The sequence below is a fragment of the Trachymyrmex cornetzi genome, unplaced genomic scaffold (assembly GCF_001594075.2).
Source record: "Trachymyrmex cornetzi isolate Tcor2-1 unplaced genomic scaffold, Tcor1.1 scaffold125, whole genome shotgun sequence".
In the NCBI taxonomy this organism is placed as follows: Eukaryota; Metazoa; Arthropoda; class Insecta; order Hymenoptera; family Formicidae; genus Trachymyrmex; species Trachymyrmex cornetzi.
Genome location: NW_017295817.1, coordinates 318,675 through 345,552, shown reverse-complemented (window position 1 = coordinate 345,552; position 26,878 = coordinate 318,675). Strand labels below are relative to the sequence as shown.

Genomic DNA, 26,878 nt, shown 5'->3' with positions numbered 1-26,878 from the left:
TGTGTCGAATCGCTGTACTACACATACGAAATGTCGCAGCGAATATTTCCATAATAATATGTATGCGCGGATAGTGAAAACCGCTTCACGAAGTATTGCTACGTGCCGCGTTGTTGCTCCAATTCCAATTTTTCTTTGATAGCTTTCATGTATTCTTTAAAGTAACATTACTTCTGCTATATATTTGTAGTCTTCTCTTTTAAAAGTTACAAAAAGATATATATAATGCAATCCAATTTTAATAAAAAAAGAATAATACAGAAATTATACGTTTCGCGGGTTATCTCCGTGTCTAAATCCGTTCTTAAAATGCCACAATTTGAACACGGAGATAACCCACATATGTAATTTGTGTACAGAAAGTGCTCGTGGAAGCCTCAAGAGTATTAAAAAAAAATAATCCTTTGTTATAAACTTTCCGCAAATCTCCCGAACTAAAAATCCTGTATAAAAGAGAACGATTTTTTTACCCTCTGTTGTACATGTATATTTGGAACGGGTATAAAAAATGATGAATTTGGTGAAACACACACACAAGCGGAAATTTTAAAATAAATATTTATTTCTGTTAAAAAAACCGAAAAAGTACTTTCTTTCATTTTTTATTTTATTTCAATTAACGATTGATTTATTATGGTTTATAACAATTGTTTCTTAAAAATAATTGTGATTTATTGTTGAAAATCTTTTTTACTTCAGGTCTCAGCCTCTTAAGCCGAGATTCGATAATACTATATGCCACTTCTTCGCATTTGCTTGAAGACACACGCTGTGCTCAGTAACAATTTTAATGTGATCATAATGAACCGATCGTTATTTGAAATAAACTAAAAATATGAAAAAACATTTTTTACCATTTTTTTAGCAGAAATAGATATTCATTTTCAAATTTTTGCTTGTTCAAAATTCATAATTTTTTATACCCTTTCTGAAAACGCAAGTACACACAACGGGAGGTAAAAAAATCGCTTCGTCCTACTGTATAATTAAAAAAAGACGAGGTATAACTTCTATGAAAATTCGTGAACTCTATCCAGAGTATACAATATAGTATAGCTTGTGTTTGCAGTGAGAGATAGAAGAAAGAGAACACTTATGTAATGTACAATTTGTTACAGGGAGGGCGAGGGCGGCGGTGGCGGCGGCGGCGGCGGTGGCGGTCGTTCTGTGACCGGCTCCGGTGGCGGTGGTGGAGGCGGCGGCGGTCGTCGGGCACCGAGCCTACGGTTGGTGAACGGAAGGGCGACCACGGGAGTGAGTTTGCACACCAGCAGCACCGAATCCGTGCGCTCTCCCCATCACCAGCTCGGCCAGCAGGTCGGCAACAACAACTGCCACGCCGGTAACAACCCCGCCGCGAACAATCATCCACGGCTCAACAAAGATGACAGCATCAAGATCAGCATCGAGAACACCAACACGTGCACGGACAGTCTCGTCACTGCTTTAGACGACGAGACCCTGCTCATCACCGATTTCCTGGGCGACACAGGTAAGCGTCGCTGGATCCAATAATGAGAGAGATCTACTCTTTGATCAAATATTCGTAAATACAGCAATTCTGATTGTCTCTCGAGCATACTGAAAAATGTTGAAGTAAGTTTTTGTAAATACGCGTTGAGGATATTTATTTATGTTATCACCATACATTGTTAACAATTCATACATGATTGCTCGCAATTAAAATTTGCGAACTACTTCAATTGATTAAACAATTCATTTTCATGAAATGTAAATACGACAATCACACACACACACACACACACATTTCAAAGTTAGTAATTCAATAAATTAAGGTGATACACAGATTGTAACTTTCATGTAGCGTGACAGAATGCAATAATACTACATTTCACGAAATCCTAAGAGAATCCACATTTAAATACGATATTCAATGCAAACGTATTTTTTATTGTTTATGTTGCTTTTGTATTTTTTGTAAAAGTCTTGATAAAAATGTCATCATTCATTATTTATTACTAATCGACAAATATCGATGTCGTACAAACATTACGTTTAAATAAACGATCGGTTTATGTAAAATATGCAGAAATTTCATGGAGATTTGCGTAAAATGCGAGATATAAGTACGATCGTTATAAATTCCAATTGAGCTTTACAAACGATCTTTACAAACTTCTCGGAGGAATATAAAAAATGCGAGTAAAAATCACAACTTTAATGAGATCCGGCGTAATAAAGTGATATAATTCTAACGATGAGGATGAACCGTGCGATTGCATTGCCGTTACCGTACCGCAATATCGAGCATTACTCGTTGCTAAGATATATTTTATTTCTAAACTTTTTATTTTATTTAGTAGTTTGTGCGACTTATGTTTATTCAAATTTACCGCGATTGGCGGACTTATAGGTGCCGCTAGTGTTGTAGCCATACTAAGCTTTTGTTTTAAAAACTGTTGAAAAGGTAGTAAGTAGTAGTTCAGTTAGAAACAGCGAATAGACCAGACGTAAGGTTAATAAAGATTAATTCACACACAACTAAGAAAATTCTCAAAAATGTATAAAGTCTGCTGCAATTTAAGGGGAAAAGTAAAATTTTACATAAGTACGTGATAAACACCGGCTCTCTCGTGAAACATCTGTAATGTCCACATTGTGTTAATCACTGCTCATGATACGAAAGTGACTGAACATGAAATTGTAGACTAAATTTTCAATTATTCGTGATCGTCAGTATATTTATTCTTTACCTGTACCGTGTTAATGAAGTATTAAATCGAATCAAAACGCTCATAAATGTCAAATTAAACATATTTCTCGCAGATGTACGCGAGTGCAATTGTCGCATTGTGGTGTTTGCGGTGAAATGTCATAAATCATTGATAGGATCTGTGACACGCGCTTATACACGTGTGTAACGAGTGTATTGTCCATCGAATACAATGTGAAAATGTGAGCAATGTGATGCGTTTACTGACGAAATGTGCACGATGTAACCAATGACAATTTAAAAAAGAGCGCATTGTTTTATGGAGGAATAATTGAAATAAGAAACGAGATTACTATACAAATAATATTGAAACGAAAATCGATAGTGCAATATGTTAAACGTCGCGATCCTAAAAGAAAGAGGAAAAAAGAAAATAGAAATATCGCAGAACAGCTCTTCGTAGGTGTATAATGCAACACTATATGTTTCATGAGAAATGATTACCATGCTCAAAGTTATTTCGGGATAAGATTGTTTAAAATAGGAAAACATATTATTGAACAACAGACAATATTACTAGATGTGAAATTTTTAACAACGTTTACACGACTTTATGAATGCAATTTCAACATTGTGTCATCAAAGAATATAATCCTTTATAAGCATCTTGTTTTTCAGATTTGAATGCATCGTATAATATTTACCGCGTACAGACGCAGTAGATCTTTCGTGGAAATTGGAAATATCCTATGATGATGTACTGGAATATAATAAACATCTGATATTTCGCGCAAATATAGCCGCTTTCTGAATCCAAGTGCATTCATTAAAATAATATAAATCTCAATCAATTTGCAGTTTCCCCTGACGATATTTTCTTATGTAAATAACTTCATCGAAAAGTACGTAAGTAAAAAAATATGATTGTAATCTATAATTTCGAATTCCATGTCACAGTAGCACAAATTTAAGTTGTTAAATCATTCCAGATTCGAACTTTTACAACACAGAATACGACTAATACACAAATCTGAATTTTTTATAAAAACTACAATGATAAGTTATATATAAAGTTTTTTCTCTGAATAATAATAATAAATAAAATGTTTCTAAAATGTCACATAAAAACAGAAAATATTTTAATATTTTCAAATTTCTGGAAATATAAATATCACGCTAATTTAAATTTTATTTATTAAAGTAATACGTATATAGATATACATGATGTAAATCAGTGCTGGGATTTACTTGCACATTTTGCCGATTTTCGGCTTGGTTGCTGCCTCTGTGGCATTTAAGCTGCGCGCGGGTTGGTGAAGTAAGGGACAGAAACCAACCGAAATGTGCAAGCTTGTAAATCCCAGCACTGATTTACACCATGCATATCTATACACTGTTAAAAATGTCATTAAATTTAATGTATTTTTAAGTTACATAAATTAAAATCAATTTTATGGCAATAAATTAAATGTAATGTATCTGCAATTGAAAAGTATATTTGGGTACATGTACATGAAATTTAGTGTACTTTTCATAAAATTTTACGAAGTTTAGTACATTTTTCATTAAATTTTATGTAGAGTTGCATGAAATGTAATGTAAGTAAACATTAAATTTAAATTACTTATAACTTCATTTTAATTGGCAACATTAAATATTTTTAATGTACCTTCTTAAAATTTGCTTCCATTACACACAAATTTCTATTTTTTAACAGTGTACAGGTATTAAATAAAATTGAACAAATAAAATTTAAATTAGCGTGATATTTATATTTCCAGTATTTTGAAAAGATTAAAATTTTCTTTTTATGTGACATTTTATGTAAATAAATAAGTGTTAAATATTCTAGAAACGTATTCCCATCGATCAAACATTTAAAAAAGTTCATACAAATATGGGTATAAAAATGCTTAATTCTTTAGATAGAAGGAGTTTCACTATTTAATACACTGAGAAAAAAAAGTTGCTGTTTCAAAAAAATATTAGTTAATTCAACTAAATGTAGCGGTCACGGGCTGTCAAGCAAATATTTGTTAATTCAACCAAATATTTGTTAATTCAAACAAATAACATGTTTTATAATAAATTACAAGATTTTGTTAATCTAAATATATAAATATTTTGAACTAAATAATCATTACGAACTAAACGCATTTAGTCAAGTTAACAACTTTTTTTTCTCAGTGCAATATCAAACAATTAATGAAACAAATAATGAACATTTAAACATTTTTTACATTAAACATTTGAAATTTGAACCATTTAAATATTTGAACATTTTTTGATTGAACAACATTTAAATATTTTTTACAAAAATTATTTAAAATAATCTTCTCCAAATGATTTTATTTATACTATTGCCAATTATAAATAAAAAAGATAGGAAAAACCTTTAATCATCCTAAAACTAAGCGTTTTTGTAGTGTTTAATGTTGAAAAATGTGCATTACTTGTTCTATTAATTGTTTGATACTGTTAAATAGAATTCCTCCTACCTTAAAAGCTATATATAGACCCATATAAATTATTTTTTATATTTGATTGATAGGAATATGTTTCTAGAACATTTGACACTTATTCATTTATATCCTATAGATATAGATTATATATATATATATACACACATAGATTAAAGTAATATAATATATATATACATATCCCGATAAAAATACATTTCTAAAATAATATAAAGCGTTACAATATTTTTCTTTTTTTCTTCCTTTTTTTTTGATCATAATTAAAACATAGCTAGGCTTTTCTGTTCGTCCATTTCAAATATCATACGGTATATGACGAGTGCAATAAATTGCGATATTGGATCTCTTACGCCACTGCGATACGTATCGGCAGGAATCATGGTAGAGCGTTCGGGGATTAGCGTATACTAACATATGGAAAAAAAAAACCGGTACATATGTACTCGTTCGTCCGGCTAAAACCGGTCAGTGGATACGCGTCTCTTCTCGTGCTTCTTCGCGTCCTTGTTCCGTTACTTAAGCGAATCTTGCGCGGTATCTGCCTTTAGACCGGGTCAACGCGATACTCTGTTTCATCTCGTTCTCGTCCGCGAACTTGCCATGACGGTGCACGTCGAAGATGGAGAAGGATCCGATTTAGTGGCGCAGGAGATGCCGCTCATGCAGCAAGACGTCGTGCTGCCGCTAAACGGTTTGAAATCGAACAATACTAGTTCCTGGTCAAGATCGTACGAGGAGTTTATCTCAACTTGGACATTATGGGGTGTTCGTAAATCGCGTAAATCCGGTGAGTGTTGACAAACCGTAACGGTTACGCGATTGTCAATAGTCATCGTCTTCGTCAGTACTTGTTTCAACAAAGAGACGCAAAAACGACGAATGTATTCCTTCGTTGAATCGCTTCTACTGTTTTTTAAATCAAGACTTTTACAAAAAAATAATTAAATTTTACAAATTTTACATAAAAATGATTTAAATAATTAATAAAAACATAAATACTATGATTAATCCTAAATCATAATATTTATATTTTTATTAATTTTTTATGAATTAGTGCAAATACGAAATATCTGTAAACGTAATAAATACGTGTGTAAAGTAATTATTTACATGTAGAAATATTTCATTTATTATCTACATGAGTGATTCACAATTATAAAATTAAAAAATGAGATATATTAGAGTTATTTAAAAAATTATCATATACGTAAAATTTGAAAACTTATATGTACGTTATTGATGCATACATAAAAGTGATACTTGAGTTCTCAAGAAAGGCTTCTTTGTTTAAAAAAAAGCAAGTTATCACAAAAAAATGTGAATAAAAGATGTAATAACAAAATAAAGATATAAAATAATATGGAATTCCTGAATGTGTGTGTGTGTAGTGTGTGTGTGTGTCGCGACACATTAGTTTTGACAATTGTCTGATAAGTTTGAACTTATCAAACAATTAAATTAAGTTTTTAAAATAAATTTAATTTATCATGATCATACAAATTTTACAAAGTTCCATGAAATTTGCACACAGCAAATTTCGCGAGTTAGTTCACGAGCCATAAAGATATTTCAGGTTAACGACATTAAGTTATACATGTCGGCGCTATCGTGGCGTGAATTTACAAGTTCGGTTATGCTTGTGAACAGCTCGCGATTTGTGCTTTATGTGACTGCTATCATGCGACTCGGCTCGGATTTATCGGACAGGCGTGAGATTTTACGGGCGTTATCGGTGACGATAAACGTCGCAGAATAATGAACGTTTGTCATCGTCGGACTGAGTTGACATGACCATGTTACAGGCAACGAGATGAATTACAAGGGCAGCGGGAAGGTCCACTTCGGGGTGGACGACGTGTCCCTCTATGGGACGCCGAAGGAGGAGCCGGGCCCGGGCCTCCCGGGCCAGGAGGTCAAACAGAGCTTCCTGAAGAATCAGCTTCAGGCCCTGTTCCAGCCGACGGACAACAAGTTGGCCATGAAGCTCTTCGGTAGCAAGAAGGCGCTTATGAAGGAACGGATCAGACAAAAAGCCGCAGGTCACTGGGTCATCCATCCTTGTTCCAGTTTTCGGTATGTCCTTTGAATATCAACTGATCTCATTCAACAGGCCGCATCAATATTTCGCGCTATTACATTTCGTTCCGGCTGAAAAACACGTTTCGCCAAGAAATACCGGCCTCAGACGCAACCTCATATCTAAGTCTGCTCGAATAAACTCGCGCACGACACATCGGTCCCGCATTCTCCATAAAAGGGAACAAAATTCTGCATACACTTGCCCCTCATAAAGTTGACATAAAGTTTGCGGCTTAGAGATAACTAGATATAAATAAGCATTATTTATATCTGCCACGATGATATCAGCCCGATGATTCGTATTATTTTATAATAATTAGATACGATATAATACAAATTCATTCCTACAATATTATAATTTTCATTCTTTTTCGTAAAAGATGTAAAAATTTATTTTCTCCAACACTTCGTAACTTACATCAATCATGAAATGTTCTTTACGAGACTGATTACCTTCCAGACATTTTAAAAGGAAATGGTTGAAAATGAAAAATTACTTCTCTTTACTTTTAAATTAATGTACAAAATTATCCGATTGTGTCAGTCAAGTTTTAAATTACGATTAGTTTTAAAATACGATTTTTTAAATTCTAACTTAAGTCACTATCCTTAGATGTAGAGTGACTTTATAAAGAATATTATTCGAATATGAATATATCATATATATGAATGTACGAGTATATGTCGCATACTAGTAAAAGTAATAAATGACAAAAGTGGCCTGAGCGAGTGAACGTAAATCAACGACTTGTGTCGGCTTACTCGCAACCCGAAACTTTTCGGCCTGACTACGATCCCGGATACGAAAAACGTAAACTAGCGCCTTTGTGCCGCAGTAAAATATCTGCCGTATCCGGATCGTTCATCGTGTAGGCTTTCCGAGCCGTTCGAATGAGGCGCACGCCTCCGATCTCGAGGACCAAAAAAGAATGCGTTTGATCTACGGGCTAACGTGTGTTACTTGTGGCTTCAATCGATCTGGGTCGCGCGGAATATTCAATGGCTTTACAAGAGTCACGGATTTAGTTATGTACATGCTCGTGTATGTACAGTTGAGCAGTCGACCTCGCCTAGCGACGAAATAGCATTGAGACTTTACGGCCTCAGGAAGAAGCCTCCGTCAGGCCTTTCGCTTCCTTCCGGAGTCGCTTTATCGATGGCGAGCCACAATCCGTCGCTGAAGTCAGGACGCATGCTATCGACTGCTCGCGGAGAATGTTGACACGCTCGCCGAGCCATTTAAGGACAAATGCATCGATTAGAATGACAATAAGCGTTCAAGAATGCTTGTCTACCGAATGATAATGGATAGGCGAGCTTCAATTAATGGTAATTCCTTGCAGAATTAATTATTAATCAATATTAGTCGAGAAAAAAGGATTATAAGAGCATGAAGTGTATTTCAAAGATCTATAATATATTAGCAAAATCCTAAATACACCTAAATAATATGGAATTCATAATATAAAATCGAGAAAACAAAGTATACTAAAAGTTCGAAAAAGAACTCCGCACTAATTATGTTATGAAAAATTAGTTCGCCGATAAAATGAATTAGTTTTCACATATAATTAACTTATATAATGTGATGAACAAGAGACACAAGGTTCAATAATGCGGGTAATTTTTTAGCTGAGTGGTGCATCAAAGGTATAAAAGTTGTGCTCACAGAGCACTTTTGATAATTTAAAAACTATCCATTACTGAGTTTATGACAGCGGAATTTAATTTTTCATGTAATTAATGCACGGTTTTTTATTTTCGATCCATTAAAAATAATTTACAAGTTTTAATGTATAAAAATTAATAGAATATAGCTTTTTCTCAGATTTACACAATTTAGCTTTTGATAATAATTTACGGAAGAATTGTTATAGTTCAATTTTTTTCCTATTCAATGTTTCCATTACTTGTGCGAGTTTTTTTTCATTTTCGAGATGCGAAAAAACTGATTTGCGTGGCGGAAGAAATCAACGGAACAAATTCGCGCGGCTGAAAACGAGCGAATGGTGCCTCGTTACAATATCAAATTGCCAATATTAACTGTGCATGGTGCAGCGTGCACAGTTCTATAACGCGCGAAACACTATACTCGGCCACGACTCGGCAGCGGTGACGGCGGCGGCGTTTGTCGTTTCAATTGGTTGAAATTACCCGGCGCTTCCGTTCGGAATCTTGGCTAATTACCGGCAGCATGGAGGATTCTCCGTAGCCTTCTCTACGATTCCACTAAAACGCGAGACTCTCGTGGGCATTGAAACTTTAATTCGTTCCTCCGTTAATGGTTGCGATATCTTCCGGTAGAATGAGCGTAACCAACGGTCGTTCTTTACGCGATATGTAACGCTAATATCCAGCTGTTAAATTATACAAATGAGCGTCAATGGTGCTCCATTTTCCAATCGTTATCATATAGATCAGATATCCATATAATAAAAGTCATATAAGCTCTCGCGTCTGATATGTTTTATTTGAATAATGTGACACAGCGAGGGACGTGCCCTCGAATTAATGGATATATTATTTAAACACGTGCAAGCATCATCAAATCTTTTTTCTCTTCAGGGATATAATGATAATAATTTCAATAGGTTCATATTGTATTAATATTATACAGTGTATGCGCTTTTATTTATTTCACTTTATTTTATGTGTGTGTATAAGTTATTTCTTTTCCAAACAGTCTTACGAAAAAAATATTAGTCTTTTTAATCAGAAACTTCTTAAACATCTTTTTAATATCTAGCTTTATTTTTCCAATGCTTTTCCATTGTTTGTAATTTTTTTATTAATAAATATATGTATATACATTTTCTTGGTACCATTATTTTTTAATATCTGGCGTTTCGGTTGGAAGAAATTTTTTACAATAGGTATGTTCATTTTTATTAAAGTTATAAGCAATTGAATTGAGTGATATGATTGGGTCATACCGCAATGTATTGTTCCCGTAGGGTTTGGGGTTTAAAAGTTAATATATTAAAAAAAAAAAGGTAAAAAAGTAAATACCACCGAAATATTCGCAAACATTACGGAATTACAGATACACGGAAAATCAGAGCGATGTCGCGGTTTTCAGAGGACACGTGCGTAAATGAATGTGCTCTTTGATCTATTGACCAAAATATAAATGATAGCCGAAATACCCGATAACACGTGTCATATAGTTGGCTGTAATGTCGCTCCGTCAGCAGTTCATTATCCGAACATCCCGAACATGCATGCCTCTATAGGAGATATCATGTTAATGGAGATTCATCCTGAGCAATTAACAGGGGATCCTAGACACGACATTGATGCAAGTTTCGATACGATAGTTGACTTTCGGTACCTATAATATTTAAATCGCTTAAGCAAATTCTAGACTAAAGACGATGTGATGATAACAATTTGTAAGATCATTACACTCTTAAATCAAGGATACTGAAAAGTGAACTAAGTGATAGCAAGATATAGATGAATGCCAAAATTACCGAATGCATCCAAATTATTCAGATAGTTCCGAAAGTATATGTAGATAGTGAGATCGTGTCTTCCGGATAGTCTCACTGGATTTCAACTGAAGCGAAACTTTATTGGAAGCTTAGTACCGGAGATACTCTGTGCGGAATATAAAAAATTTACGATGCACAATGCTGACAATATCATTTCCTTCGTTTTAATATGCGGCCACTAAATCGTTGTCCTTCGCTTACATACGTTGCATGAATTCGTAATTCGCCGAGTTCAATTCGCCTCGCGTGGTACGTGGCATTTATGACGACACCATACATACGATATCTCGCGAAAATGTTATAAAATTAAAAGAAAATATTTTTACGCATGCAGTCTGAAAAAAAGAGGAGGAAACTCTTATTTTTCTATAGGCCACAGAAAATAAAATGTGCAATTGTTTTTGCCATAAAAGTTTCTCTCATCATGTTTGCGGTTGCACATATTTGTCTGTTCTACGTCGGTTGGAATTGCCGCGTTGAACATAACTTGACAGGATTCGGTCGCGAGAACACGCTCTCTTTCACCTAAAGGGAGAGACTTATAAATGTGAGACGTCATAAAAGCGAACATAAACCACGCTACTTAACTTCGGACAGCACATTAAATACGTTCTTTTTTCCTCGTTTCGTGTTAAATTGTATAAAAAGTTGCATCTCCGGTGAAAACGACTTTCTTCGTGCTTAATTTACCATTGATAATGTTAAGGTATGTAGACTGAGCTCTCGAGCGAATGATTTATCGGTATCGAATATTCGGCCATTCTACATTTAACGGTTCCTGCTTTCGGATTCGTGAGAGAAAATTTTATACTTTATGAAATGCGGTTTCCTGGCACTGTAAAATTTCCCTTGTAAGTTTTAGCACGCGCTCAGATCTCTTTTTACATTATTTTATGTATCAGTAAAGTATTTCGCTGTGTACATATTTATCTGAATGTAATCACATGTTTCTTTAAAAATAATAAAATAAAAAAACGCACTAAACGATAATTGTTGCTGTTCAAAATTGTCAGCAGATAAGTCTGTCTTTGACATTGTGGAGCTAAATACCAGGTTTAAACAAAGGCATGAGAAAATATAATAAAACCCGAATTATTTCTTTTGTGTTTCCAAGTGAAATGCATTTATTTATGCACTGCAACGTCGTAAAAGAAAGAAGATAACGTTTTTGACGTCTGAATAATCAAAAGTAACAGTAAAAATCCTTAGTGTAGTTCGCATTCGCAATGTGTTCTGTGCAGTTTCGCTTTGACGTAAAAGAGAATAATTGCACTTGCCTAAGAAGTAATGTATTTACAGTGTGACAACGATTATTATTATCTAAATAATTATCGTATCATTATGGTGCATATTGGCTAACGTATAATCACCTATTGCTGCGCAATGATCCATTCTAGGCCATGTTCCGATATATACGTTGTCAGTACTGAAATTCTATAGTATACGTAACATGAAGATATTTTCAGTGCAGAGTGTACACAACACAGTGTATACGGAACACAGTTCTAGTCTATTGTTTCCATTAACGTGAACTATTCGAGAATAATTAGAGATTAAAACTGCATCATGAACGATCAGCAGCATCACGTTTCAATGAAAAAAGTTACTATAAAATATAAGATGATTACGTATAAATCATATTTGAATAACTATAAATTTTAGAAACCCGATAAAAGAAATATGAAATAATGACTAACTAAAATATGAAATAATATGAATAAATAAAAATATGACTAACTGAAACGAATTATATTTTCAATGATTTACTTAAAGATTTCAATTTTATAATAAATGTATTAAATCGTGTATTAAATCAGACTTGAAATTTAGTGATGATTACGTTTGCATGTAAGCGTATATCACGGCAACGTATTTCAAGAAGCTGTAAAATTATGTATTCGAATAAGAGTGCGCGGAACCGTATTATAGTAAGGTTATATACGTATATATGTAACGTATATTGACATCGAGGATAATTTATACATGAAGCAAACAAGGAATCGCTGACACTACCGTCAAACTTTGAAGTCGCCTTTAAACTTCGCCCTCGTCGGAACTCGAGTCGGGCTGCGTCATATATTAATAAGATAAATAGAATTTTATGATAGCGCGTGATTATATAGGCAGAATTATATAGTCCGTAAACAAAACGGCCAAATGGGATGATGACGTAACGGGCGAAAAATCGTACTCTAAATATGAATAGGCGTGTACGACCACATAATTATAATTTATAACGTAATAAACGGGACTTGCGACGCGCTCGTTATATGCGTAAATTACGTTATAATATGAACCACGAAGATGATAAACTAACAAGAAAATTCATATTTCACATTTGCCTCGGTGGATTGTTTGAGAGATCCACGAAACGGATTATTGTACGCCAGTTGAATTAAGAAACGAAGAGGAAACTTTCGACGAAGCGCGAGATATTCACCACGAGCTGCGGTCGTGTATTCGCGGAATAGCGAATTATTCACGGTTAAAGAGATTAAGACTGGCGAAAGCGGCCCCGTGAACGTCCTAGAAATTAACGGTACAAAAACTGGGCGATGAAAGCGGTTCTCGAAGGGACAAAGAAAGAAGCCGGGGAAGCAGGGCAAATCGGTCCGGCTTGAGCCAGTTACAACCATGTCTATACATGTATATGCCGCTAGTCCAGCGCCAGTTGTAAGAATGATCTCAGAATAATCATCCGATTAAGCCGGAGGCTACGGTGTCATTGATGGCGCGTTGCTCGATCACGTGTGTAACTAGCTACATTAGAGCCTGATAATCTTTGCTCGAGAATACACTGAGAGAAAGTGTTTGGTATTTGTGACTATAATTGTATGGTAAAATAATTATGGTCAGACGTTCCATTTTTATAGTTATTAATGCTATAAAGTTAATAGTAATAAATTAATCTAGTAAAAAACTTAATGGCTTTGGGAATTAGCACTGTAGAAAGTACGCGATAAATATTAATGTTAATATTATATCATGTATCTAACTTTTAATTAAAATCAATAATATTACAAAACAAATTTTTAATAATTAATCGTTCGGAAACATGTTTTAACCATCTTTTAGGCTAATCTTTTAGCCATCTTCAATACATACTACATTCGACGAGATATATTCGATGTACACTTTATTCCTTGTGTGTTTATATCAGTAATGTTTCTCTCTGAGGTGGTCAGTTCTTTTAATAGTAATAATTTTTATACAATTCTATGTTCAAAAGAATGTACTTATATAGTTGGCATCGAAAATGACTATAATTTATATTTTTTCGGTGCCAACTATATATTATTTTTAGTATTGAGAACTACATGTATATAATCATCATTAAATATTATTATTATTACTAACGTTATAGTAGTAATAATTATGAGATGAAGCTCCCCCCTAAAATAATTATTTTATCATGTAATAATTATAGTCACAAAAATACTTTTCTTTCAATGTACAATAATATATAATATTTATTATATTGAGTTCAAATTTGATTAAAATTTCATTAATATCATAAAGTCGTAAATAAACTAATTAATAAGCAAATATGATAAAACAAATATATTTTTAGATATAATAACATATCAGGTGGGGAAAAAAGGTCGATCCTCTAAACTAAAAATTTATTTTTATGTAAAAATAAAAGTAAGAGGAACAATTTCTAATGGTCTTGATCTTGATAAATGTTATCCTGATCATAATCCTGAACAGTGTTCAAGAGATTTTAGCAGTTGGTCGGACATCTTGGGTAATGCTGACGCCGGTAGTACTGTAACTTTCAAGCCTTATAATTCGAAAAGTATTAAAAACAATATTTTATTAGTGTTTTGAAGAGTTCTCAAGATAAGCTACAAGAATATCCAATGAAAAAGGGGGTTCCCATTTTAAAAAATCGATGTGACGTTGAACCGACCTTGGCGACGCCATCCAAGGTCAAACTGATAATATTAGTAAGTAGATCTTTTTACACCCTATATATACAACTTTTGTCTGAAACTTTTTTTTCTATAAAACTTATACTTTTTGAATTATTCAGACATACCGATCTTTTTTCTCCACAAGAAAAACAGAAAAGATTTTTATAGGAAAAGATTTTCACATATTTTATACGTAGATATATATTTTTTCTCTTACTTTTTCATTTTTTGTATTTCCAAAAGAAAGTAGCATAATAAATTCATTGTTTCATCAAACTCTAAACATATATAGGTATATTCAATTATTATCGACCAACCGTATGGATAAACTTGTAGGCATCGAAATTCATAGCGAGGAATAATATTGTGTCGCTCTCAATTGAGCATGCATGCATGCCGACCAGTAATTCCCTCTAGACTCCTCCGGTCGATCAAACAATGACAATCGATGGGTTGTCCTCAGTATTCTATCGAGTATCGTGATGCCAGGAACACACTATATATCCAATCAGTGTTTAATCAAACACAATTCGATAAATATTCACTCCAAATAAAATATACCCATATTTTACGTATATAATAAAATTCTGCAAATTTACATTTTACTATGATATTAAACAATATTGAAAAAAAAATTGTCTACATGAAATGAACAGTTTTACTGAAATGTATAAATATTTAGCTAGATACAGATTTGAAAATCATTTTGTGAACTATCAAAATAATAATGTAGAGCGCTCAAACTGCTTGTTAGAATGTTAGAAAAATTTTTCTATAAAACTTATACTTTTTGAGTGTTATTCAGACATGCTGATCTTTTTTCTCCACCCTATAAAAAAAAAACAGAAAAAATTTTTATAGGAAAAGATTTTCACATTTTATACATAGATATATATTCTTTCTTTTACTTTTTCATTTTCTGTATTTCCAAAAGAAAGTAGCATAACAAATAAAAAGCCTTATTCATCATGCTTGAATTTGCTACGTAATTATTTTGGTAATCCAGCAAAATTATTTTCAGATCTATATCTATTTAAATTTTTAAAGACTTTAGCAAAATCGTTCTTTCCATATACAATTTATTATTCGTCTTTCGCAAAAACAGCAATTTGTGAAAGAAGTAATAAAATTTCCCGAAAAAAAATTACAATCAGCTTATAATAATCTTGCGCAAGAATTATTTCTGTATTCTAATTATGCATCGCATACTGTCTCCATTTTCTAAAATACGCTATCTAACGAAAAACCAACAAATAATGGATTAAGAGAGCTAGATATATTTTCAAGCCATTCTAGTTACACGTGCGAATCTCACACGGATATTCGATATTTCTCCGCCAGTATAAGCTTCTTCAGCTGACAGTAAAATGTTATACGCGTACGTAATTCTTTACTTGTTAAAACGCTCATAAAAGTGAAATACAACTTTATCCGCCTGCTCCACATTTGCTGATGGCTCTTCCTGCAAAACAACCTCCCCTCCTTCTCCTCCGCATTCATCATCCGTTGCACTTGCAAAAATACGCGGCCGTTTATGCGGTCGAAGCATATAAATTTATGCTACGAAAATCGGCGTTTCCAACGATGATTGTTATAAACATTATCGGCTTTGTCGTGCCGCGTTATTATTACAGCTGTGGTATACGCAGAATTTCATATACCTAATGTACTGCATATGGCTGTAGGAAAAACCAATATAAAATGGAAGAAACAACCGTTTTGTTGCTTTCAATAAAGATTCCATTTATACCGATCATGAGTTATCGGTATAATTGATCACATATCATTTTATTCTATACATATACGCTCGATTCATAATTAAACGCTCAACTAATTACTATATTTTAATTATAAATCAAAATATTCATAAATATTCCTAGACTGTTATGTTCATCATTATCGAATTTTGATTTCACGACTCATTAAAAAATAGATTATTAATTAGTGTCTATAACTCAATTTTAAGAAATTGATTAACGGCTATTGATTATAATGGAACCAATAATGCAATTAGTAATTGGAGAAAAGGTTTGAAGAATGTATGTGTCAGAACATTACTAAAAACATAAAAATTTCATAAATTGTTTTATTACGTCTGTCTGTGTAAAATTTGGCCACAATTCAAATTTATAAAAGATTATTAAAGATTAATTTTTTTGTTTGATTGTTACGTAAAATCACGTTTTAAAGAAAAGTAGCATTACGAATAAAATTAATACGAAATATTAATTAGGAATAAAATTAAATTTTATATATATTTTTTTTATAATATAAATTTTATATATGTATATATACTAATAAGGCACTAATAAATATTCGTGTACAAGTTAATTTGGATCCACTTACTCAATAGTTTAAAAGTTATTTATCTAAAACTGTAAGAAAACATGGTAATTGCGCTACGTAAGCCACTAAAAAAAGCTAAATGATTTGTTTTATCTTTTTTTGCAGTTGTTTTTTTTTGCAGTTTGGTTTTGGAGGACATATTTATGACAACATTTTTTTACTAATATTATTTGATATTATTAGGGTAGAGCGGGGCTTTTTCGTTCATTTTACGCGATAAGGTTTATGTTTCTGAATTGAATATTTAAAGATTGTGCTCTCTCTCGTGTTCCCAAGGAGCAAACATGATTGTATAATGTATAGTTGTAAGCACATTACTATAAAGAGATATTATTTGCCATTGTAAATTTTCATATTATTTTAAAGTTGAAATTAACGAAATAGCCCTGTCTTACCTTAGTTCTTTTTAGCTGATTTTTTGACTAATTTTTTCGCTGATATTTTTATCAAATATTGCACAGCCAAAACAACCTTAAATATATACGACAAAAAATCTCGACGTAATATGGTACAAAAAATTTGTTTATTTGTACAGTCCAATCTGCAGTTGCGTCTTTCCTGTGTCGCGACTCTATCTTATCATTGTTATATCTTTCTAAGTCGGTGCGCGAACGCCAGCTGATGATTATTCGATTAAGCGCCTGGTAGCACAAGAGTAGAGGTCCTGCTTCAAATCTCGTTTCTGCTTCGCATACCGCAAACCGCGTTGTACATCTCGATAATTTTGTCACTCGCCTTTAATTACTTTGCGTCGTTTCCAGTACCTATTCTGGTACACTCATAAATTTTGCAAACCAAGCATTTCTTCCCTTACGTAACCCGTATAAGCATAATTAACAGAAGAATTCTAACAAAATTTTAATCGCACCAAATCTTTCAAAAGTCCTCATCGATTATTAAATTGGCTGTAGTAAAAACTTTATTTACGTCGTGAAGTGTGCAATGATCGATTTTATACCACCTACGGAATTTTTAGTAATCTCATTTTATTTGAGATAATGAGAGAAACTGATTATTACAATAATTATCTGCAATACAATAATTAATATACATAATTAATATATATATTAGATGTTGAACTCAACCAAAATGGATTGGATCGTTTTTGTACCTTTCTGATATCGTATCTCCATTCGATACCTTAATTTATATTCAATTATTCTACGAAAACATGTCATTTCCATTATCAGAATCACCACCGCTGAAGTTAATCGTTCAGGATCTATTGAAATCTCGATTCCCCCGCTCAAACCAAAACATTTACGCCAAAGTCTTCCTTATTCCTTCACTCGTGATTAGCTCGCGGCGCAAACGGCGTTATTAATCTCATGTCGTTTCTACATTGTAAAGACGAGGTAATGCATATATATGTGTATGCGCGGTTGCTGACTGCATATCGTATGTAACGCGCGTGGTTCATAACCGTGCATTCCCTCGGGTCAATTAAGATCTCGTGGCTATTCTATCATCCCCGACTCTGGAGCAGCGAACGTTGAGCAATTCAACATAGACATTGACTGTCTACACGGAAAGGACGGTTTTGCTGAAGTTTGCTCTAAAAATTTAGCTATTATAAATATAACCTAGATCTGAAAATAATTTGGTTCGACCATCAAAATAATTATGTAAGACGCTCAAAGTCGTTACGAGAATGTCAAAAGTCAAAACATTTTACAGCATTATATACCCATCACACTTGAGATTCATACGTAATTATTTTGATGGTCCAACAAAATTATTTTCAAATAGCTAAATTTTTTAATTTCAATAAAATCGTTCTTCCCGAGTATTTTCGTCCCTCGAGACAGCCGCTTCTTTCTCGCAAAAAAATGTCGGTAATTAATTTATCTTTCCCATTGCCTCATGAAGGAAAGCATCAATTAATTTCGGCGGCGAGCTGTGCGAATTTTTGCATCAGCATCGACTGATCCGCGAACGTTAATGAGCCATCGCGAGTTAATTCCTCGGTACGACACGATTTTGTTCGCTCGGAAATAGATTTAATTAGAACGTCCATTCGCTTGAACGAATTCGTCGTTTATTCGAAAACGCGAAGTGTCATTGTGACCGAATTTTCTTCGGCTACGGTACGTATTCGATTGCAATTAAGACGCTGTCAGGAACAATCGATTATGCAGGACACGCGGGGTAACCAAGGAACTCACGCCGCTTTACGAATCTACCGTATAAAATTGTCTTTGAGTCTTACAACTGTTCCCCAGGTAATTACGAAGCATCAGTCAAAATTAACTTTGATGTATTTTATGCAATAATTCTTATGGAGTTCTCTACCTACATTTTAATCGATTCGTAAAATTACAATTATAATTTTTTATTAGGTATAATTTCCTATATATAGGGAAATATAGGAGACCTGCAAACACCTGAAGGAAAATTTAAATAAAACCGACAATTATTTATCAATTAATAGAAACCTTTATTCAAAAGTTACTCTAGTTATTTAGCTATAAACTACAATAATTAACATTCATATATGATCAATGTTAACTACAATTTCGAACAAAAAAAAAACAAAATTATTATCGTTCAGAATTATCCGCCGCCACGCCGAGCAATACCAAATCGAGTTTGTTTTTTTGTTTAAAAGTATAGTTTATATTAATAATATATAAATTTTAATTATTGGAGTTTAGCCAATATTCTATGAATAAAGACTTTTATAATTGATAAATCGATCGCTTTATTTAATTTTATTTAACTTTCCCATGGGTATTCGCAATGTTTACGTGTATATGCGATATATTAGATTATCATTGAATATAAGAAATGAGAGGTTATCACTACTCTAATATATTGCAACATATCGTTCGCATTTATTGTCAGTAGGGGAGACCGGGGCTAGTTGTCGTACGGAGTTGATTGCCAAAATACTTATAACTCAAACAAGACTCGGCAGAAAAATCTCTTTTTTTGACTGTAGATAGATGATATAATATTAATTTGTTGTGTAAAATGGTTTGCACCACAAGCATTGTATATATTATTTATAGCGATTTTTGAGAAAATAAAGTCGGTGAGTAAATTTTTATAATCACCTATTTTGTTGTCTGACAAATCTTTGGCATTATTAATCGTAATATCCCTGTATTCATAGAAAATGACATATCTTAGAAGATCTTTGCTACAATTAAGTAATCATTATTCTGACTAAGTTTGTGAATATAATCTCTTTTATTAAAAATGGCTATGTGGGGTAGATTGACCAAAATGAGACGAGGTTAGGTGACAATTAATTTTAATATCTTTAAAGGACACATTTTCAGAGAATATACTTACAAATATATTATATTTCATATAGATATATGTTTTTTCATTTTTCATATAGAAACTATGGTACAAAAACAAACGTACGTATTTTATAATTAAAATAACTATTTTATTTGTATTAATACTAAAATTACTATTATTTCTCAAAATATAGAACTGATATTAAAATAAAAATTGTGTTTTTTATATGTGTTGTCCATAACAAATATGCTACTGCCATTTCAAAACGTGTGACCATCAAGAACACGGAGTTAATTGTCATATTTTCGCAGCTTCATTTAAAATTAAATAACTTATTTTTATGATGTGATGAATTCACGAGTAATATTTTTTTTTGATACCTAAAGGATGTAGGTATACTATAACATATATAATATTTCAAAATCAGGCATCCACTTTTTTCTAAAAATCAATAATCAAAAACTGTGACAATCGGCCCCGGTCTCCCCTATTCGCAATTCCTCCATTCGTTACTGTATTAAATTAAATTAAATTATATGTATTTTTTACTGATTTGTAAATACTTCCCTAAATAATAATATCACAAATTATCAAAAATTACTAAATAAAAATTCAAAAATGTTGAGATTCTAAAACTATTACGGAAATGAACAAACAGTGAAATCTTTTTCATTCAACTTTAAGCGAACTTTAAGAAAATTCTAATTTAAAATTTAAATATAAACGTATTTGATATTGAATCTTTATAAAATTGTAGAAAAAATTAATAAAAAATTAATAAAAAATTAATAATAAATTATTTCTTTAAAAATTAATTGACATTAAAATGTTTACAAAATCTGTAAAAAATATAATATAATATAATAGTATTATCACAATTGTATAAAAATATCTACAAATCCTTTTTGTCAAAGATAAGAAATGGAATCATTATTTGAATCCATATTAATACATTTGATAAGCACATAGCTTAGGATAAGGTCCCTCGCCTTTAACGTTAAACAAAGGGAATCGTATTAAACAGAGAGAATAATCTGACTTTCCTGTTAGAATTGCACTTTACCTTTTGCGTTATCGATATAGGAAACCAAAAGTACGACACTAGACGGTTTCGCCGTTGCTTCGTGACTACGATGTTTTATTCGTCGATTAATTATACGAGAAAGTTAAATATGCTCTTTTATTATGTAATTATCAACCTCATCGTATACGGCACGTGCCTCGCTCACTCGATTAATGTGATCATTTCTATCAGGTAAAGACACAAAAATCTTTTAATAGTCCATTATTCTGTCATTGCAATTATCTCGATAGATAATCATATTAATTGATCGTAAAAATGTTCTAAGTTCGATGCACTTTCGATTATAAAAAGTCACAAAGTTATGAAATGAATTAGTATCTAAAATTATAACTTCATATCGATCAAAATCTTGAAAAGGTTATTCGAATATTTGCCATGCTCATAAAAACATTAAAATGCGTCTATATGAAATAAAAGTACATTAATATGACAAGATTTAAGCGTTTCGAAGTTAATAGTTACTAAATCAATAATAATATTAAATCAAATTATTTATATATTATTAAAATAAAATAATTATTAAAATAATTATTACATCATTAATAATTATTCTTGCAAATCTCTCGTTACAATCTACATTCTTTTTATTAAAACAACGAAAAATTTTATTCAATTGTTTGTCTATAGAAAAATATTTTTAAACTATCATTTTGTGCGTGCAAAAATTTCAATTAAAAAATCGAAATTATTGCATATATATATATATATATATATAATCGCGTATACAAACTCTTTTAAATAAATGGAATTGCAAAATGTTCATATATCTTGTACAAGACTATGCATCAAAGACTACAAAAGAAGATAAAATCATTGACACTGAACAGCACAATAGTTGATGATAATATAATAATACCGTAATGGCTTTAATGAGTTAAAGATTATCAAACATTAATTTTATCATGGAGACTCAAATCAATTTTGTCCATTAACAATGACAATTTCTTTCGCGATGCAATCATATACACTATCAATCGCGATTTGTTATGTTTACAATTGCAATTTCTTTATTTTATTTCTCGACCGAGGGCCTTCTTGCCCACCGGCTTCGTTCTGAATCAGGGTCATCACGTGATTCCCTCGATCGGTTGCATAACACTAGCCGTAACCGTGTACTCGACCACGACAGTGGTTCGCGTTAGCGGTAGTAGGAAACCATTGTTTAAATTTGCAAACTACCTAATGATGGGGCAGACCCGAACAAGGCCTCTGCAATTTCCAATTCGACCGGTTGGTTGATCGGTCGGTCGGTTTCCGATCAACCGACCAGTTTAGAACCGAATGGTAAAAGTGTCACTCTCGCGATGTCATCGCACTTCGATTGCATAAGACAGATTGCCACAACAGCGTTTTTTCGCGGTAACGATGCGAACATCCGTAAAAACAAAAAATCTCACGCCTGGGCAAATGCAGACTTGTATTTTGTTAAAACGTTGTTTCACGGACAAAGAACATCATTTCAGTTGTTCTTATTTGAGCTTTCCATCTATAGAATTTAAAATAAATTTAAAATAAATGTATATAAAACAATAATCACTCATAGTTTTAACATGTTCGATGGCAAGAATAGTTTTTCATTCTTGTAATATTGATAAAATTTTGGTGCTTCGTTCACCACAGGAGATTTAACATTTAATACCAAATGTAGACCAACATGTAATACCAAATCAAAATCTTTGAAGCTACATTGAAAAAAATAATCCGATAATAGCTATCAAATATCATATTGAATGAAATAATTTCAATTAAATATTTGGTTAATATAACGAAAAGTAATTTTACTTTTCTAAATATTTAATAAATATTATTAAACAACATAATAATATAACCAATTGTTTGGTAATAATTACTAAATATTTAGAGAAGTAAAATTATTTTTTGTTATATTAACTAAATATTTGAATGAATTTGATTAAACATTTGATTTCACTCAACATTTAGTAGTTATTACCAGATTCTTTTTTTCAATGTATAAAATTCTGCTATCATTAGTATTTTATAGCTTGCTAAATTATAGTGGAACTTTAGTAAAGTCTTCGAAAGCAGTCAAATTGCCCTTAGCACTTGCAACTTGTATTAGCAAACTTGACCAACGGATGACTGATGAGCCAGCGACACAGCAGCCACGTAAGTTGTCCAGATCGCCAGACTGATACGAATTTAATGGCCGCACGAACTTGAAATGTCTGGAGATTATATTCCCCAGTACTCGCCTGAGCGATTTATAACCTTGCTCCAGAAATCTTTGGGTGTTTCCCCGATCTTATTAAGCATTCGCAGCATATAGACAAAGAAGAAAAAAAAGAAGGGAGCGAGTGAAAAGCTGTCGGCATGAGTTATCTTACTCTCAATTATGTAAAAGCTATAAAGAAATCGTTTGCCAATTTAAAGCAAAACTTTCGTTCTTATATATGCACCGATAAAAGGTGACGACAGAAAGGAAAACTACGAAGAACTCACAATCAGTATTGATAGTCCTTCGAAGTACGAGCGAAGTTTACCAAGTAGCTATTCTCACGAATTCGACTCGACCTAATAAAAATTTTTATCTCCCTCAATATAGTTTCGCATTTTCGCCTTAATTAAAATAGTATCTAAAAATCATTTAAGAAATAGTCCTTTATTAAATCAATCTCTAATAATTACCGGTAACATTAAACAGTCAATAATTCCAATATAGAAAGTAATCATTGTTCTTCAATAATTATCATGATCAATGTGATAATTTACCTGATAATTAGTGTAATTGTAACACGAAGATCGATATAATACAATATTCCTAAATGATGAAAAAGTCATTTATCTAATATGCAAATAACATTATTGAATTCTCATATAGCATTATCAGATTATAGGTTAAGTATAATTATTAAACTACAAGTATTATAATTACTACTGCCATTTTACTTGAAATAAATGAAATACTCTATATATGATTGAAAATAACAATCTAGGCTAATGTCGATATTACTGTAAACATTTAAACAATTATAATACCATGGACATCTCGATTTACGTGGAAATACTATACGCGATAATCGATTAGGTGATTAGCTTTCCACGTGTATTTGAATATACGTTTCTCTTTAGGTCGAGCAGCCTTGAGGTGAATAATAATCGTCGGTTTCCTCGCCTTTCGAGAAGCACCGCGATAACTACTGCAAGGGGGGACTAGCAGATAAGTGTGACATTAACCGACAACGTATTAACAAATTCGCGCGCGCTCGTAATCCACAACGACGTGCGCTTATTTTATATAATACTGATTGCTTCGCGACAATGCATTATATAAAGATCCTCGGGGTATGCATAATATCGTTCACAATACCGTTACAATCTTGCACTTACGATAATTTCAGAACGTAATCGGGGCAGAGCTGAACCACTTCGATTTTTTCATAAAGCAATTACAACAGAATAGCCAGAAAAACAAGACTATGACAATAGATTTAAATTATTATTATACATATTTATCATGATTGCATCCAGGATTTTAGGAGGGAGGTCAATTCTGTTATCACATAAACAGTAATTTTTACGTTAATGAATTGCTTTTTTTGGATATTTTGAAACTTATAATATCTCTCTTTTTCTTCGTAAAATATTAGGTTTTGTAAATCATAATCTTTATTTTTTTCCCGATGAAAATAGGTAAAATCGAGGGGGTAACCACTAGCTGAAATATTGTCCCACAGATTACATGATTTCATCTGATTACAAATAATTTTTCACTATTATGAAGTAATTTGATAAAATATACAATTTCATTTAATATTATACAATGATTTCTCGTGGTTGCATATGTAATTATCGGATTATACATAGAGATTTTATAAAAATTTTATAATGATTTCGAGGATTCTGTCCCACGATTACATTAAGTGGTTATCCCCTCGGGTAAAATGCAGTTATTAAAAATTGTATATAGTTGTGAATAGAGTACTCGTTAATATCTCAGTGCATATTCTGTTTTCCAAAAACCTTGCAAAAATGTTATTTATATATCGGACATTGTGTCAAAACTATAATGAAAATTCCAGAAATTAAAATAAAACATTTCCAGAAATTACTTATATGATTGTAATTGATAGAAAACGATATTTTATGACAATAAAAAATTTACTCAAAGTAAAAGAAGTATTTCTTTTATTAAAATTTAAAAAAAATAAAAACTTCGGGGAGGGGATTGAACTTCCTAATCCCTTTCCTGGATACGTAATTGATTATTACAAATGTTGTTTTAGTTCGTACAGTATGTTTGCATTCGTTACAATGAAAGGATCTCTGTATATATTTTCGCATTTCGCCATCTTCTTCGGCGTTTTTATCAGAAAACGTGGAAAAAGATGGCGAAATACGAAATTATTGTTATTATACATATGTACATCTGTCAGAAAATTCACATATAATCTACATCTAATCTCTTTTTTTTATTTATAAACGAGGAAATTTTATAAACCATTTAATAGTCCGACGACCATTTTAACGTGGTCGTTATTTCGTGGTCACCTATTCGAGAAGCTGTGTGTGGCCACTATCCGGAAATTACCTACACTATAAGTATCGTTTCGTATCGTAGCATGCCATATAATCCGGAGACTATTAACAATACGCCCTCGTCGAGTGCTCGGAGTCTCAAGTGACTCCTATTTTACAACACTATTTAACGCGGGCTTTCAAAACACCGTGCGTCACGTGTCTTAAAATATACCATATAGGTACTTGAAACAGGAAGCGTCTAAAACGGCTAATCCATCTTGTTCCGGTAGAATTATCGGAAACGGAGCACGATCACTCTTGCAGATCAGTTTTCCTTCGAGACATCGTAGTTTGCAAATTGCAGATCGATTCGCGATTAAGACTAAAATGTAAGCCCAAAGTCTATTAATCTTTTATTATCCCATGCTAAATTAATTGACCAATGATAATCACAATAATTTACAATAATTTCCAATGTACTTTTCTACTTATTCAACGTAATAATTGATCAGAACGATAAGTTTATTTATTTATCTTTTGTATCGCGTATTTTGCTTTATTGCTCTCTCACAGTTAAACATTAAAGGAGAATGATATTCCAATTTTTTTAGTTAAATAACATTTTATTATTTTTAATCTTTGTGACCTTCCCATTTTCACCGTATTTGGTTATCTAAAAATTAAAGGTTATCAAAAATTTCATCAATGAAATTCATTCATAAATTTATTGATAACCTTTAATCTTTAGCTAACCATATACTGTAAAAACGGGCTTATGTGTGTCAATATATAAATTAATCCATTTCTGTGGTTATTTACAGTTTCAAGATAACAACGTCCATATTAATGTATGCCTTTAAAGTAAATAATAAACTAAATTTAATTGAGTCAAATTTAACATATTTTCTTGAGTTAAATTAATCTCACTGTTTTAGTTAAATTAACGACATTGAGTAGGAATGGCCACCTATAGAAAGAATTAAAAATAACTCAAATTAGGTATAATTTGACATTATAAAAACAATGTACAAATATATTTATTGTCTTAGAATTTATCAGTATTTTGCTTTATTGCT

At 32.2% G+C, this 26,878-nt stretch overlaps 1 protein-coding gene across 9 annotated transcripts in view; it reads left to right on the top strand.

The window, feature by feature from the left end:
• Positions 1-26,878, top strand: part of Ih (hyperpolarization activated cyclic nucleotide gated potassium channel Ih) — a 147,495-nt gene that overhangs the window by 35,486 nt on the left and 85,131 nt on the right. For 6 of the 9 annotated variants that reach the window (XM_018521903.1, XM_018521899.1, XM_018521902.1 and 3 more), the window contains exons 1-2: positions 5,790-5,941; positions 6,957-7,227. In XM_018521903.1, coding sequence (XP_018377405.1) covers positions 5,806-5,941; positions 6,957-7,227 — 407 coding nt within the window. In that variant the 5' untranslated portion in view covers positions 5,790-5,805. Of the gene's footprint in view, positions 1-1,118; positions 1,493-5,754; positions 5,942-6,956; positions 7,228-26,878 lie in introns of those variants that run through there. The other 3 variants (XM_018521904.1, XM_018521900.1, XM_018521896.1) reach the window with 3 other exon arrangements.